The sequence below is a fragment of the Nesoenas mayeri genome (assembly GCF_963082525.1).
Source record: "Nesoenas mayeri genome assembly, chromosome: 3".
Classification (NCBI taxonomy): domain Eukaryota; kingdom Metazoa; phylum Chordata; class Aves; order Columbiformes; family Columbidae; genus Nesoenas; species Nesoenas mayeri.
The window spans coordinates 20,047,151-20,062,150 of record NC_137544.1 but is presented as its reverse complement, the minus strand read 5'-3'; the positions used below and the strand labels follow the sequence as shown (position 1 = coordinate 20,062,150).

The 15,000-nt window shown below is 38.0% G+C and overlaps 1 protein-coding gene across 3 annotated transcripts in view; it reads right to left on the bottom strand.

The window, feature by feature from the left end:
• Positions 1–1,115: 1,115 nt before the first annotated feature.
• The window catches only part of MYT1L (myelin transcription factor 1 like), a gene marked incomplete at both ends in the record, with an annotated part of 132,529 nt that continues 118,644 nt past the window's right edge, over positions 1,116–15,000 (bottom strand). For 2 of the 3 annotated variants that reach the window (XM_080341683.1, XM_080341684.1), the window contains 4 exons: positions 1,116–1,256; positions 1,581–1,724; positions 6,251–6,354; positions 8,050–8,141. In XM_080341683.1, coding sequence (XP_080197809.1) covers positions 1,116–1,256; positions 1,581–1,724; positions 6,251–6,354; positions 8,050–8,141 — 481 coding nt within the window. Of the gene's footprint in view, positions 1,257–1,568; positions 1,725–6,244; positions 6,355–8,049; positions 8,142–15,000 lie in introns of those variants that run through there. The other variant, XM_080341685.1, reaches the window with a different exon arrangement.

The following is a 15,000-nucleotide window of genomic DNA, read 5'->3' as shown; positions in this document are numbered from 1 at the left end:
GGATCAAATGCTTGGCGAAGCAAAAGGGAAAATCTTTACTGAACTGCATTCCTACTACAGACAGCAGCAAATGCAGTTCAGTAACTCTAATAGACACAGATAATTTGTGTTTATCCCAAAATTAAAGATGTGAAAAGGCAATATTAATTTTAGAATATTGTCCTCCATCTTGAATTGAAAACACAGAATTTCTGAAAGATGAACTACATTGCTATAACAGATAGTTCAGAGGGGCACTAGCAGTCCAGCAGAGATAAGAGAATGTTGGTTCCAAAGTTTATTTGAAAACAAAAGCTGAAATCTTCACGTTGTCCACCTCTGATATAGTTCTTTTCATAATGGAAGTTCCCATATTCATACCATGTAATGCTTAGAAGTTAATTAAAAAGTGCTGTTTAAGCTGCTTTGAATCTTCTGTCAAGTTTCCATGGCTTGATGTTGTCTTACAATAAATTACCCATTTTGTATCTTACATCTAATCCATGCCATTTTCTTAGAATTCAAAAAACCTCATTTTATTGCCCCCACCACACACCATCCTCCAAAAACAAAAGTCACATAATATTTTCAAGCATTGTTCAAAAATAAAGCATTTTTGCAACCAATTCTTGCTATGAAACAATATGCACACAAAATGTATTTCTTAAATCCCATAAAATCCTCCAACATGAGGCAAAATGATAGTGTTTAAAAAGTGGCTGCAGACCGCAACATTGTCATTCAAAGCTGTTTTGTTTTTTGTCCATTTCAGTTCAAAATACTAAAACATTTAATCACTAAAGCATTAAAAAGAATTTACACTCTATTTATTTTGATCAGCTTACCTCTTCAGAAATATATATACCCCAAAAATGTGCATACATTAGCAGCTATAAACATTACATGGCATATCACACTATGTCAGCTTATATGAAAACGTACAAAATGTGAATGTATTCAAAAAACTATTCTGCAGTTACTATCTTTAAAGCAAGACATAAAATCATTATGAAGTCTTGTAAGCATAACACTGTTTCAAACAGAAATAAATATATAACACTTTCTGGTAAATTACAGCAGCAAAAAACAAGAGGCATCCTTTTTTTAAGCAAGACTTTCACCACTATAGCAGCTGTTCAGACCTGAATTCCTCTCACAGCCTGCTTTATATTTTCCAGTAGGGCTTTATTTTCTGGACTCTGATAACGATCTTGATTTGTATACATGTCCGTCAAAGTGGTCACGTAAGCATCAAAATTTTGTTCATTGATTGGTTCCTACGAGATATTAAATAGTAGTTCATATACAACTTTTATTTTCTTAATCGTATATTCATTTAAGCATAGCATATTATCAAGGCATATTGCCACCATTTGTTATAATATTTAAAACGCCTATTTAGTTCTTACTTAATTTTACAGGATACACTGGAACAGGCCCTCCATGTCTTTGTTAGCAGTTAAATGTATCTTTATGGTTTCAGTGTTGTTACCACAAATATCCAACTGGTTGATGAAACATAAACATAAAAAAAAGACATCTATTGTATGAAGTGAACTGAAGATCGCCAAATTCCTTAACTTGTGCTCTCAATCACTTACCATATGTGGCAGCTGGATATTAGCTAGACTATGAATTAAAGACTGGCTTAAATTAGCCAATTCGTGAAGAAGAGACTCATTTTGCTGTTCGATGACTTTGTTCTCCTCTTCTATCGTCTTCAGGTTGCTCTCCATTGTGGTAATCTAAAATGGACAAATTTGTGTACAATGTAATAGAAGGCAAGCTGTTATAAAGCATGAGCTCTTTGAAGAGAGAAGTAACAGAAATACCAGGGAAAGGAGAAAAAGGTCTAGTCATTCACACTAAAAAAGGTTTTGCTTGAGTCTGCAATTCTTATCATTGTTAAGGGCTTCTTATTCCTACTGCGTGTTGTATGACTTTAACAGCTTGTCTTTTTAATATTGCTAATAATGAATGAACTCAGATTTGATTCCATCGCTTTAGAGCTTTTCTTCTTGAGTTGAAAGGCATTAAGAAGGACCTTAGTTCTGCAAGTTCACCCACGTGGTTAAACACTACTACTCCTAGGAGCCTACCATAGGGACATTCCACAGTAAGCCGTGCATTTCTTATACTTTCTGATACATATATATATATATATATTTGAGCATACACAGCTCCTTGCTGCCAGTGTTTAGCTTTTTATAAGTATAATTTGATTCTATACAAATTCACAGGGCTGCTTTTGAAAGCTGAACAATTGCATGTTACTGCGATGTAAGTACAAATTCAGAAAATTTTCTAATCAACACAATGATTTGCAAAACTGAAGGAACTGAAGAAAATTTTCTCAGAGTCAGGAGAGTGAGTCTGTGGGGCATGACTACATGTGCAGGGGAAGACAAGTGAGGGTTTGCTCTGCCCAGGTTCCCAGGTGAGCAGACCCAAGTTAGCTCTGCCCCTGGTGGTGCTGTGCTTGAGCTAAAAACTGCTGCTGGGAGGTGACTTAGCTGAGCTCGTGGTCATTAGCTCTGCGCTAATGTAGCTGGCAGGATTTCAGATGAGCACTGGCTTATGTCCAACTAGTCGAGAGCACAAGAAAAGCTCACTCATTTCTAGCTACACTTTCCTCTCTAGACCTGTCCTTACTTTCCACATTGGATGACAACCATTGACATCTTTTACAAAGTGTACAGTGTCCATTTGTGTATGTGTATAGGTTAAAATATGCATTGACAAGAGTATGAAAAAAGATGCCAGAGAAGTGGAAAAAATGCCAAAGAACACAAGGTTTTCAATTCTCAAAATGAGCTTTATCCATTTCTGCATTGGCATAGACAGCGAACTGTGGGAAGAATTGATGCAATTTAAATGCTGATGGGAAGGCTGGAGGTTTGTGCAGTAATAGCAGGGAAAAGGGGAAAAAGTTCTTAAGTGAATATTAACCTGACCACGGATGAGTAAGTTTTAAAAAACTGTTGGCACAATCAGGTTGTCAGATGCCTCAAGTTTTACTCTGGACCTAAAGTTTCAGTCTGCTTAGGGAAATGCAGTCCCCCAGTTGATAAAGGTAGCTTTGACAAGTGATGTGGCTACACAAAATGATCTTCAAGTATCTCTTACTTTGACTACAGGTATTTATACAGCAGTTTATCAGGCTTCCAGTATTACAGGGGCTTGATTTTGTCAAAAGTAGTTGAACCTGAGCTATTTCCACAACATATTATAGTAGGGAAAATGCTTTCTTCAGCTTTGAAACGGGAAACACATCCTTTAGTGTTTGCTTTCAGCTTTTTTATGTTGAAGAGCAATGCCATATGCAAATGCAAAACATCTTTCAGAGGTGCTCTTTAGAGTCAGTCATGCTCCAATATTTAGCCCCAAAATTCTTTTTTGTATCCTAGACCGAAGTGAAGAGTGTGATGTCGATGAAGGCCCAGTTCAGTGCAGCGTGCTGCTGCCATCTCACGCTAACTTAACTAGGAGCTGACATTTCATCATTTTTCCAGCTAGGTGAGTGCTGCTACTTGGACAGATCTTTTTCTTTTCTCATGTGAGATGCTGACCATCTGCAAACACAGTGGCAGCTGATCAGCATGTCTCACAATTTCATTTAGTGCTCATCTGTAAGTATCTTAACTGGCATACTTTATTATGGTATTCAACTGCTTAAAGGTTGGAGTTTCCTTCCCATCTTTTACACTAAAGCTAATGGATGTTCACTTGTATCTTTTCCAAAAACAGGATAACCTGCTGATTCTAAGAGACAGCTTTTTTGCAGATTTTTCTTTCCCCCTCTCCATGTGTTTCAGCCCCTCACATACTGTGGATCTGCATGTTACATTTGGATAAATTTACCAGAAGATCTTAGACTAAAAATACTTTCTTCCAAGTATTAAAGCAAAAAGGCAGCTGAGTAAAGGAGAGTTTTATGAAAGCCTTGACTAAGAAAAAGGCTGCGGCACGACTTTTCGCTTTATTGAATATAAAAGATACTACATGGAAGGGAAGTTTCTGTTGTAGGAAAAACTTTTGTTGGCACTTACAATTATATGGGATGATAATCCTTATCAAGCAAGACTGTTACTATTTCTGGTGTTCACAGAACTTCCACAATTTTCCCATTGTTTATTCCCCACCTGTGAAGACTTGTTGAAATCTAGGTTGCACAATGGTTTTCTAAATGTTTAGCAGAAAACATTTTGTTATGTTCAATATCATTTTACCATTGCAAATAAAGGGGACTGTTGCCTGTAATCCTCTTAATAGATTAATAATTACAACAGGATAACTCTCTTCATGTTGGAAATGTAAATTGCTTATCTTCAGAAGAGTGTATGAATTCAAAGCTGAGGCCTCTGGATTTTTGTGAAGTTTGACTCAGCTAGGATTTTCTGTGAGGCATCAGTAGCATGTTGGGTAAGAACAGGTAAGGATTAGACCAGACTGCCCAGAGACTGTGGAAACTCTAGTGTAGGCAGTAAACGACAGGACAGACAAGCATCTGTCCAGATTGGTTTAGGAAGAGCTAGGGAAGAAGACTGGTGGACAAAATAACCTTTCAAGTTCTCTTGTAGCGCTGTTTTCTAGAACCCTGTTAATTATTTTAATGATAGTTTGTGTCATTGTCAGTCATTCTACACTTTTTCTACATCTGCTGCACCAAGGAGTGAAAAGCATCCATTCAACTCGATGGTAAAATCATCATCTGAGGGATTAGGGATTTTTTACCAAGAGCAGGCAGTTGTGCCAGGTAGTGCCTAATCTGGTTTCTAAGAATATGTAGTGGCACTAGCCTGAGGTATGAAAGCTGGAACTGAGACCACTGAAGCATGGTGACTGTACTAATTTCAGATCAAAACTTGATGTGAAACTCATAGCTAAATCTTTGACACTCCATGTATGTTTTATGACTGTGGTAGTGTTATTATGGCTTTTTTAAATTCATCTGGTCAAAAAAAAAATTTAAAATGCTGACAGTTATTGACAAATGGAGCATTTACCTAATGTACACATGATGGCCAATCTACTGCACATTTTAAAATCCCAGCTAAATCAGTCTGTATGTAAATAGCACACACAGTGTTCTGTTAAGCTAATGAAAATCTAAGGCAGGTTTGGAAGCTGCGAGATTAAATACTTAGTATCAAATTCCTCCAATGAATACATATATTTTTTCTGTTATTGATTATTATTCTTGTTTTACATTCTTGCAGATTTTTCCCTCATTCTGGAGTTACACTTGGTCACATCAGAAATCTGTGCAAAATGTAAGTCAAATTCTATAAGGCCAAATAATGAAAACAGAACCCTAAATACAGGCATAAAATAGAGGTGAGGATTCAATAGCAATTTAGCTAAAGTTTAGAAGTCAAAGAAAAGCCAAGCTGAAGAGGCAGATCCTGCCTTCTATTAATGAGCACACAAGAAGAGGAGGACAACGGACATGGTGCTCTCATCCTCAAGCAGCAGACAAAGAAGCAACAAGGAATGGTTTACCCTCTTTCCATCAAGATCAATTGGATGATTATGACCATGGGACTAAAGGTTGATAAATGGTGAGAACTGTGGTAAATCTTACTGTTGGTACCCGTGCTCAAATCATGTGAAGAAAAAAGCACCAGAAGCTATGTTGGACACTGGAGAATGCAAGGGAAAGAAATAAATAATTTCCTTTCTTTGCTTTTTCCATCTAGTTTTTGAACTGCTGAATAACGAGGTTTTAAATAATAGTCTAATGGCAGGTTTTCTTCCCCCCCCCCCCCAGATTTATGTGGAACGTAAAAAGAATTAAGCTGGATCTGTGGAAGCACTACCGCTGCCAAGGGCTGCACTTAGAGTACCACATGATGAAGTGAAGTGTAACCTCTCTATCTAAATTTCCTCTGTAAGACAGACCTGGCAAAAGCCATGTTGTCCATCTGGACTCCTTCACCTTGTAACTTACGTTAATGACCATGATCTCACACAATATTTTAACCACTATTGGAAAGGCATAGCCTTAGCAAGAGGAAATACAAAGCTGACCATGACAGGGTCATACTTTTGTCATTATTTTAAAGAATATTTTTTGCTAAGCCTTTTTTTCTTTAATGCTGTTAATTGATGTGGAAATTGAATAATGGATATTGTTTTCTGATTTTATAAATGGCAAATCACAGATAGCAATCACGTAAGAAACATAAAAGAGAACAATATATTTCCTATATTTCTTTTAATCAGTCATGTAGAGAAAGCAGCTGAATTTAGGGCTTCATAAAACTGTTACCTGAGTTCTGAGTTTAATCATATCAGCTTCCATCTGGGAATTGGATTCATTTAGTTCTTTGATTTCTTCATCTAACTGTTTAATTTCTTCATCATTTTCTATACCTATGTGATATAAAAATAAAAGAGGTGTTAAAATAATCATGCTTTACATCAGAGTTCAGTGAATTAATTATTTCCATATTTGAAAAGAAATTTATTTCAAGTATTAAAGTAAAAAAAAAAGTGTTCCTCAAACTTGTCTTTTGAAGTTAAAACAATGTCGTTTCCACTACTTTTATTTTTAAAATTGCAGTAATTTTCCAGTGAGAGTGTTGAAAATGCCTGGAGGATCAATAAGACACACCTTTTTCTTTATATGCGCTGATTTTAACTTTATGTTGTAAAAAAATGCACCTGCAGCAGTAAATTCAGCTCTACTGTCACATGTAACTTACTTGAAAGACTATGTCCACTTACAGATCCTCTGCAGGAAAATAAAATACCTTAACATGCTAATCTCTTCATAGTACAGTATTGTCAATATCATTAGTAACTAATTCACAAGGTTTTTTTTTCCTGGACACAGTGAAACTTTGTTGATGCACTGGGATTTATTGTGATTCTGCTGTTGCTATTAATAATTTCACGGTTCAGAAGGTTGTTATTAAATAATGCTGTGCAGGATAATTTGCAAAATGAAATTTTTATGCCATAAATATTTAGAGAACAGAATTTTAAAGGTACCAGCATCTTTAAGGATTCAGACAGGAAAAAACTAAAAGAGGTTTGATTTATTTGTCCTTTTAATTCCTATAACAAAGCACAAAATAGCCCTGGGAAGAGACAGACCTGTTGTCTCTCAAGTCAAAGTCTTAACTTCTAAATCTAGAGAAACTGGTGTTTACACTGTCTTGTCCTGCATGGCAAATACAGTTTTCAGTACTTCCCAGGTTGCAGAGAAAATTACATCCAGATCTTCCAGTCTCTGGTTACCGGCTACTGAACAAAGGCAACCGAGTCTTTCTGCAGCTGTGCTGGCAATGTGGCTGCAGTGGCTCCTGCGCTGTGTTGACAAAGCATTTTCTATAAACTTTCTGTAAATGCTTTGTGGCTCTCAAACACAGTCACCACCAGCAGTTAAGAGGGCAGCATCTGCAGGCGTGCACAGTCATGGACTAAGTGACTCCATGAAGTTTTCCAAGAAAACTCAGGATGTAGGCACCTCCTGGCCAAGCCTTTTGTGCATTACTTATTTGAACTGAAGCACCTACTTTTTGCTTTTATTGTACCTCTAACTATCAGGGTATTAACCTGACTTTTATCCAGGGTACTTTCCTCATCTTCCCTGCAATTCAGGGCTCCCAGGAAGGACTGCAGATTACTGGAGGTGAAACGGCACAAGGCCATCTACACCTGCCAGAGCTTAGAGAGTCGCAGCTCCAAATGAATTCAAGCGAGCTCATGAGGACTCAACACCTCTGGAAATCAATTATTCTTCTCTTCTGAATCCTGCAACAATATAAGACCAACTATCCACCTTGCTGAATGAGCTGTGAACCAGGAAATTATAATGGTATATTCTACTTGGAAATATTTTAGTGTTTTAGATTTATGTGGACATAACTCAGGCCAGTCTGACCAATCCACTGCTGGCTCAGATTTTGACAGCATTAAACCCAGTTTCGATTCTACTAACAATGCATTCATTCTTTATACAAAAGAAGATTTACACATGTAGGAAAAAAAAAGCCCATAGGGTAATGATAACATTAGTTCACAAAGAAGTAATATTTAAAAAGGTAATGATTAAAAATTTACCATTACTGGCCCGCTGCTTTATTGTTAGCATTTGTTCTCCAGACAGCTTTGCTTTCTTCATTGCTGAAGTAGCTCTGGGGCATCCTGATAAACTGTGAACAGTAAGGAGCCTGTTAATTTTGATAGGCCATTTAAAATAAATCTGTAATCCAAAACTGTAATAAAAAGAGTATCGGATACAAAGTTTATCTTCACTGTCTGACACTGGACCAGCGTATTAGTCTGGAAAAAAAGACTTACCATAGTGATTTAATGATTTTATTCTTTCTTCCAAATCCTTTTTGTATAGACAGCTAATATAAAAGTCAGATATATCTTGTAAAACCATAAGCCTGGGAACAACAGTCCAATTTTCTAAAGACACAATGGTCTTATTAAAAAAATCTTCTTTTAAAAACAGTTAAACAGTTACTCTGTAAGTGCCTTTAAATTTCCGTGTTCCCACTCTGAACTCCAGTCTTCTTAATTCATATGACGTTAGAGAATCCCTCAAAATAAAATAATCTCTCAAACAGCCCACAAGTAAGGCATTCAAACCCTAAACAGAACAACAAGAAACCTGCATGCTAGAACTGTGCACTTGAACGTGCAGAAGAATAATGAAAACAAAGTATGCTCACAACTATTATAAATCTACTGTGAGATTCAATGTGCCTACATCCAAACTTCAGTGCCAAAAACCCAATCTTATTCCCAGAACATGGTCACGCACACCTAGTTTTCAGGACTAACCCTAACCCTGTAGATATCTTCTCGGCTTGTCTGAAAGGTTACCTCCCCACTGCTATCTTCAGCGTGCTCCGAATCACACTCTCACACTGAGACCCCAGGTATAATGTCCCGTATTTGCGCTACTAAGCTTCCCTATTCTACAAAACAGTTCTAGCCACGTTCTAGCTGCCTAATAGCAACTGTCTCTGGCCCACATTATCTCCACTGGAAAGATACATATTGCAAGAGTAAGTCCTTGTGTATCACTGCTACCTTTGCTGCAGTTCAGGCATACTGGCACCAGGTGTCCTCTGCCTAAGCTGGAAACACAAAGATCTGGGTCCTGTGCTCTGTTTTTGCTGCAGAACTGTTGGAGAGTTGTTCTGCCTGGATTATCTACCTTCTTCCAGAGGTACTCAGGTGAGTCATGAGTTGGTGAGGGGAAAGGCAAAGGGCTGCCTATTTTTGAGCCGACTAGTGAGGATGCAGAAGGCTTCCACATCCTACAGCCAGATTAGTTTTGTTCTTAACCACTGTTGATCTAATACAATATGCACTGACAGAGGAGGGCTTAGATCAAAAAGACTTTCCTTCCATGCAGCTGCATGCCCCAGTCATGAGCCTTCTCTTTTTGCTTTCCTGACACGCTTTAACATACGCATCATGTCCCGCTGTGACTACCTTTACCTGGTTATGGGTCTGCCCTTAGAAGAGGCCATGAATGAATAGGTCCTTACTTTTCCTGTGGCTTTACACAATTTAAGAGAGCATTTAAAACTCCCAGAGATACCAAATTCAACACAGGGGAAGACGCCAAAGCCAGACCATGCCACAAAATTCTTCTGCAGGTCTTTACTGGCAAATCTGTCTCTCCATTAACTGTATATTGTATTTGTGTATTGTATCATAAGTGGATTAGCTCACTTACCTGAGCCACGCACTTACAATCGCATTGAAGCAGATACTAAGTTAGTACTTAAATTAGACGGCTAAGTTCTACTACGATTGTTTAACTTGGCTAAATTCAGCTAAATTTTGTCCAGCTCTGTTCTTAATTAGGTTACCTAAAAATACTTTAAATAATTTAAAAAGTAAATTTGGACTTTCAGGATAAACTTCTACTCTGCAAAGAAATTCTACCTTTTCCTTTCTATCTTATTGACTATGTTTACTTCTTCTCAAGGTAACTGCTCTTTCTCTAATTTGAGAACAACAAAAAGAGGGCAGGACATATGGGAAGATGAAAAACAGGACTAAGTCAGCATTGCACCAGGAGTTGGCAGTTCGACAAAGGCTGAACATCAAGGAGGTGTAAAGTTAACCAAAAAGCTTGAACTGAAGATCCCAGTGAGACTGGGAGCGGCTTGAGATCTCTAGAAGACTGAATGGTAGAAGGAGACAGAAGATAAAAAGGAGTAGGTATGATTTTGTCTCAAATACCTTGAGATTTAATTTGCCTTCCCATGACTGGCAAAGAGTACAAGTGAAATCCACTTAAGTTCTTTAAGATTTAAGAAAAATATGTTTTAAATATCTCAAAAATCAAAAAGACCAAGAGAAACATGCTAGCTGTGGTGGAGTTAGTGCTAGTGAGTGGAATTTAGCGATCCTGCTTTGATTTATTTTTTATATTTTAACAGACCTTACACTGACTTTTACATAAACATGGAATTCTTCAGCTTGCTAATTCCAGCAAAGAACTAGTAAAATTAATCACAGTTATCTCACTTGCTACTGCCATTATTCTCATACACATGAGAAACCATGCAAAAAAACCCCCAAAACCCCAGTTGAGTATTCTTTCCATAATAAAAAAAAAATAAGATTTTCTAACAACATTGCTGCAAGTACTGCTGCAATAAATACTGTATAAATGTACTGAACCACCATTTATCTCTGTCAGATTGTAGATACCACAGGATTTGAAGTTACAGCCTTTTGGTGGGGCTGTGAGAAGCACCGCCACTCAATTCCTGGCTCAGAGTTCCTGATTCAGCAGGAGCTGTGAGCTGTTGCTGCCACAAAGACAACGTATTGACAACCAGGTGGGCATCAGCACCTTGTGTCTTTGAGATGCAATGTGTTTTGACTCCCACTGAATTTCTATTGTCAGACTTAATCTCAAAAGTGCAGTCTGACACATCATCCTCGAAAGCCAACCTCTGCCGTAATTTACAAAATTCCATGAAAAATGAATTAAACCGTTAGATTAAAGTGATCTAGGGTCAGATATTGCAAATCTCCTGCAAGGCATGTGCTAAAATTTGAGAAGGTCTCAATTTTTGCTGGTTGATTGGAGACACCTGACATTAGAACACATCATTTACTTGGAAATGTGGTTTTGCTTGGCAGGAGTGCTGCATGGTGAGGTGTATGGCTGGGCCCCACTTGTGCAGCTTTGCTTTGCAGGACATGGCACTGTCCATGTAACAGATGCTTCTACACAGTCTATAGCTGCAGGACTGACAGGTAGAAGTGACCGCGTTTTACACCATCCAAGTTCAACCTGCGTTCATCAGGGTGTTTTTTTCAGAAAGACTTAATGAATGGAGACATGCAGAGGTAAAGTACTCATGGCTCTATAAAGTGTACAAAATAAGGTTCATCACTATGTAACAGGTACATTTTATCCTAACTGCCCTGAAGAGTAGTGACTAATGGAAACCAAGTCATCCCGAAGGTATGCAGAAAGTCTTTGTGCACAAATTAGGATAAAGAGTACAAGGTGACTGCATCTGTTAGAGTTGAACACAATGTGACGAATGAATTTTCTTTTTTGTTTAGGACTGTGGTTACATTACGGCAACCTATGTGTAGCCACATATTCAGTGGATTTAGGAAATAAGGTAAAATAGGTCCCCAAATAAAAGAAAAATTACTGGGGAAAAAACATTTGTAAGGGACATCTAGCTAGTGGTTAGTGCACATTTACCAAATATTTAGTTTAAAAACAAAGAAAATCCTTAACTGCTTCAAGAATGTAATTGCACTATCTTCAGGGATGCAAACAAAAGAGGTCATCTGAGTGGAGGATGATTGATCAAGTGGAGCAATTGTCCGGGTGACTGATTTTAGTTATCTGGGTCCCAGCTGTGCTCTGTTAAATACATTTTTTTGCCTCAGCAGACAGATGCAGTCTTGTCCCTCTTGAAGCTGAAGGAATTGTACTTGGCCTGTTAAGTGAAGAAAACATTTTCCAAACAGAGAAGTATGGATGTGGGAAAGGAGGAGACAAAGGTCAAATAAAATGCAACTTCTGTATTTGGTGTGTGAAGTCCTGAATTTTACAAAGAAAGAAAGAATAGGTTGTAAAGAAACCAGAGCCTCAACCTGGAGTACCCAAAAAGCATCCCGAGGGCTGACTTTATAAACACTGTAACATGTTTATAGATTCAGTACTGAAGTGATTTTTCAAAAAAGTTAAGAAAATGAAACACTTTTCCTGTTTGTTAAAACTAACATTGCCCATAGACTAGAGAAAGGAACATGTCACCTCTTTTAACTAGAGACAGATCAAAAACAAGACCCAGATGTAAATCCTTTTGAAATTCACGGAAATACAGATCACAATGAAAGCTGCTGTTTTATTTTGATAATGGATGATACCTTGCTTTTATGACTAAGCTCCTAAGCTATTTGGTAATGTTTGAAGTTCAAGTTAAGATATCAAACTCAGTGATCAAAGTGGCCATTTTCCTTGGCTTAATATTAAATCCATGAACCGCTCAGTTTTTCTATGTTGAAGGGTACCAGCTTTAGTGTTTTCCTTAGTCCCATGGGTAAATTCTGCTACACACCTTAGAGGATGAAATATTCTATGCACAACACCAGTACAGATAAAAGGAACTCTCCCTTGCCTAGCATTCATTGTTATTTACATTCAAGGGTGACTGGCTTTTACCCAGTCTCTTACTGATCTGTGAAGTAAAAGGATTCCAGGAGAGAGGTTTTGCAAACAAGGTAGTTTAGTTTGCAAGGAGATTGCTGCAACTCACAGAGGAATCTCTCCTCCTGCCCACCAGGCACACAACCCCAATTGCCTTTGCGCTGCACTGGAGGAAATAGTCTGTTCAGCTCAATTTCAGAATTCTTCACTGAGAAAGAATAATTCTGGTTAATGTAGTGCTTTTTAGGTTTTGTTCCCTGGTTAAAGTTTAGTGGTTTTTTTGTTTGGTTGTTTTGTGGTGGTGGTGGTGTTGTTGTGTGGTGGTTTTTATTGTTTGTGGGTTTTTGTTGTTGTTTTGTCTGTTGTTTTTGTGGGGGTTTATGTGTGGGTTTTTTTGTGCATTTACAACTCGCACTTGAATGTTGATACAGAAGAACTTTTGATTGAATTTTCAGTCAGGAGGGAAATCTAAGTTAAAAAGACTGAAAGCTTGATATAATGTGGAAAGTGGCAGCTCCTAACCCAAGACGTTTTCCAAATCTGCTGAGGAAAGTAGCTGAGATTATACACTGTTTAAATAAATATTTGCATTGGCTCCAGAGCTAAGAAAAGTTAAAACGCTACCTGAGTGGCCATAGAAGAAATATAGCCATTATAATGCAGACAAAATGTAAAATTTTTGAAGTTATTTTAGTGATATCTGATCATTGCTTCAGAAAGACCTTCAGGAAAGAGCTACTTTCTTATTTTAGAGAGGGAGGGCTTCAAGCAGCATTAATATCTGATCAGTCAGGCTTCAAATGGACAACTATATAGAGTGAATGGCTATAATACCCAGAAGATGAGAGGGTATTTGTTTTTTATTGGAGATTTAAAAGGTAAAATAGTAGTACAGCTTAATCATGCATATCCCTCATGACAAAAGAATAAAACAAGAATCAAGTAAGAAAAACAAAATAGAAATTATGCAGAGCTGTAAAGATGGTCAAGCTGAAAGAACAGGCGATGAGAGCAGACTGAATTTGAAAGAAAAGTCCCTGGGGCACAAATATGCTCCAGAAAAAAAGATTAATGAATCTTGAAGTGCTGGCACTTTAAGAGCACTGACAAATTTGCACTTCAACTGGGCACAGCAGTCCTGTGGCAAATTTACATAATGTTTTGTTAAATTTGCTTAGTCAGCAAGGAGGCTCTGTGGGTGAGTTTCTCACATGTGCTTATGAGCCTTGACCTGGATCATCCCTGAACAGGGAAAGAGGTTTGACTCTTGCCCAATGATGCAACAACCGTTCAAAAGTCTCTCCTTAATTTTAGTTAGTGAGGAAGCACTGCAACACTTCACACAGTTTACAGGTGGCCCTTCCAGTAGGTTATGGGGAAGGAGTGTGCACATAATCAAGCACCACCAAGTGCCCCAGGAGCTGGGGGCCATGTACTGCAAAGTTTACCAGCCTCTCTCCACTCCTGTGACCGCACATAACATGACCTGAAGACCACTGGATTTACCGGCCAGTCGAACAGGGCATGTATTGTGAAGGAGAAAACAGGCTGGGACTTCCCTGTGTATAATCAGGTGAGGTGTATCTCTAGTTACATACCTCTGATTAGTGCTTGTGGGCAGCTAAAAATTTCAAGTTATCTATTTAGTGACCAAGCCCAGCTCACTTAGGCACTTAAAATGAAGCACAGTTTCTCCAGGCACTTCTGTAGACAGCAGAGAGAAAACAGGTACTTCAAGAGGAAAATTCTTCCCACCTCAAATCTAAAAAGCCATCCAGTCATCACTGCTTTTTTATGGGCTATGCCTGGAATGAGGACAAACAGGCTTATAACCAGAGAGCTTCTGCTAAGTGCCTGGAATCAAGGAGATGTCATATTGCAAGCACCTGTACAAATTACTGTCTGCTGTCATCTGTCAGGTCTCCTCAGCAAAATGATTTTTCTTATTTATATTGTGCAGCCTGCTTTTTCTCATATAAATTTCATATTATTTTCTCCTTGACTTTCCCAAGGTAAGTAAACCTCTTAAGTCCTTTTAGATTAGCTCTCTGTTAGGAGCCTTTCAGTTTAATAGACTACATCTAATTAAAATGTTATTCCATCCTTCTGCTGGCTAGTAATGAAAAGAGATGGCACAACTACCTGCAGTCAGAGGGCCTTATCCTTTCAACAACCAGGCTCTGAAGTTAGCCACTTCTGACTTTTGCCAAATTTACCTGATCTGATGGAAGTCTACCATGGTAGGTGTCTGGCCAGGCTCAGATTTTTCCAAATGTCATAGGAAAAAAAATCCCATTTCTCAGAATATATTTGTATACCATTGTTTCGTCCATATACCTTGTTTTAGTCATACT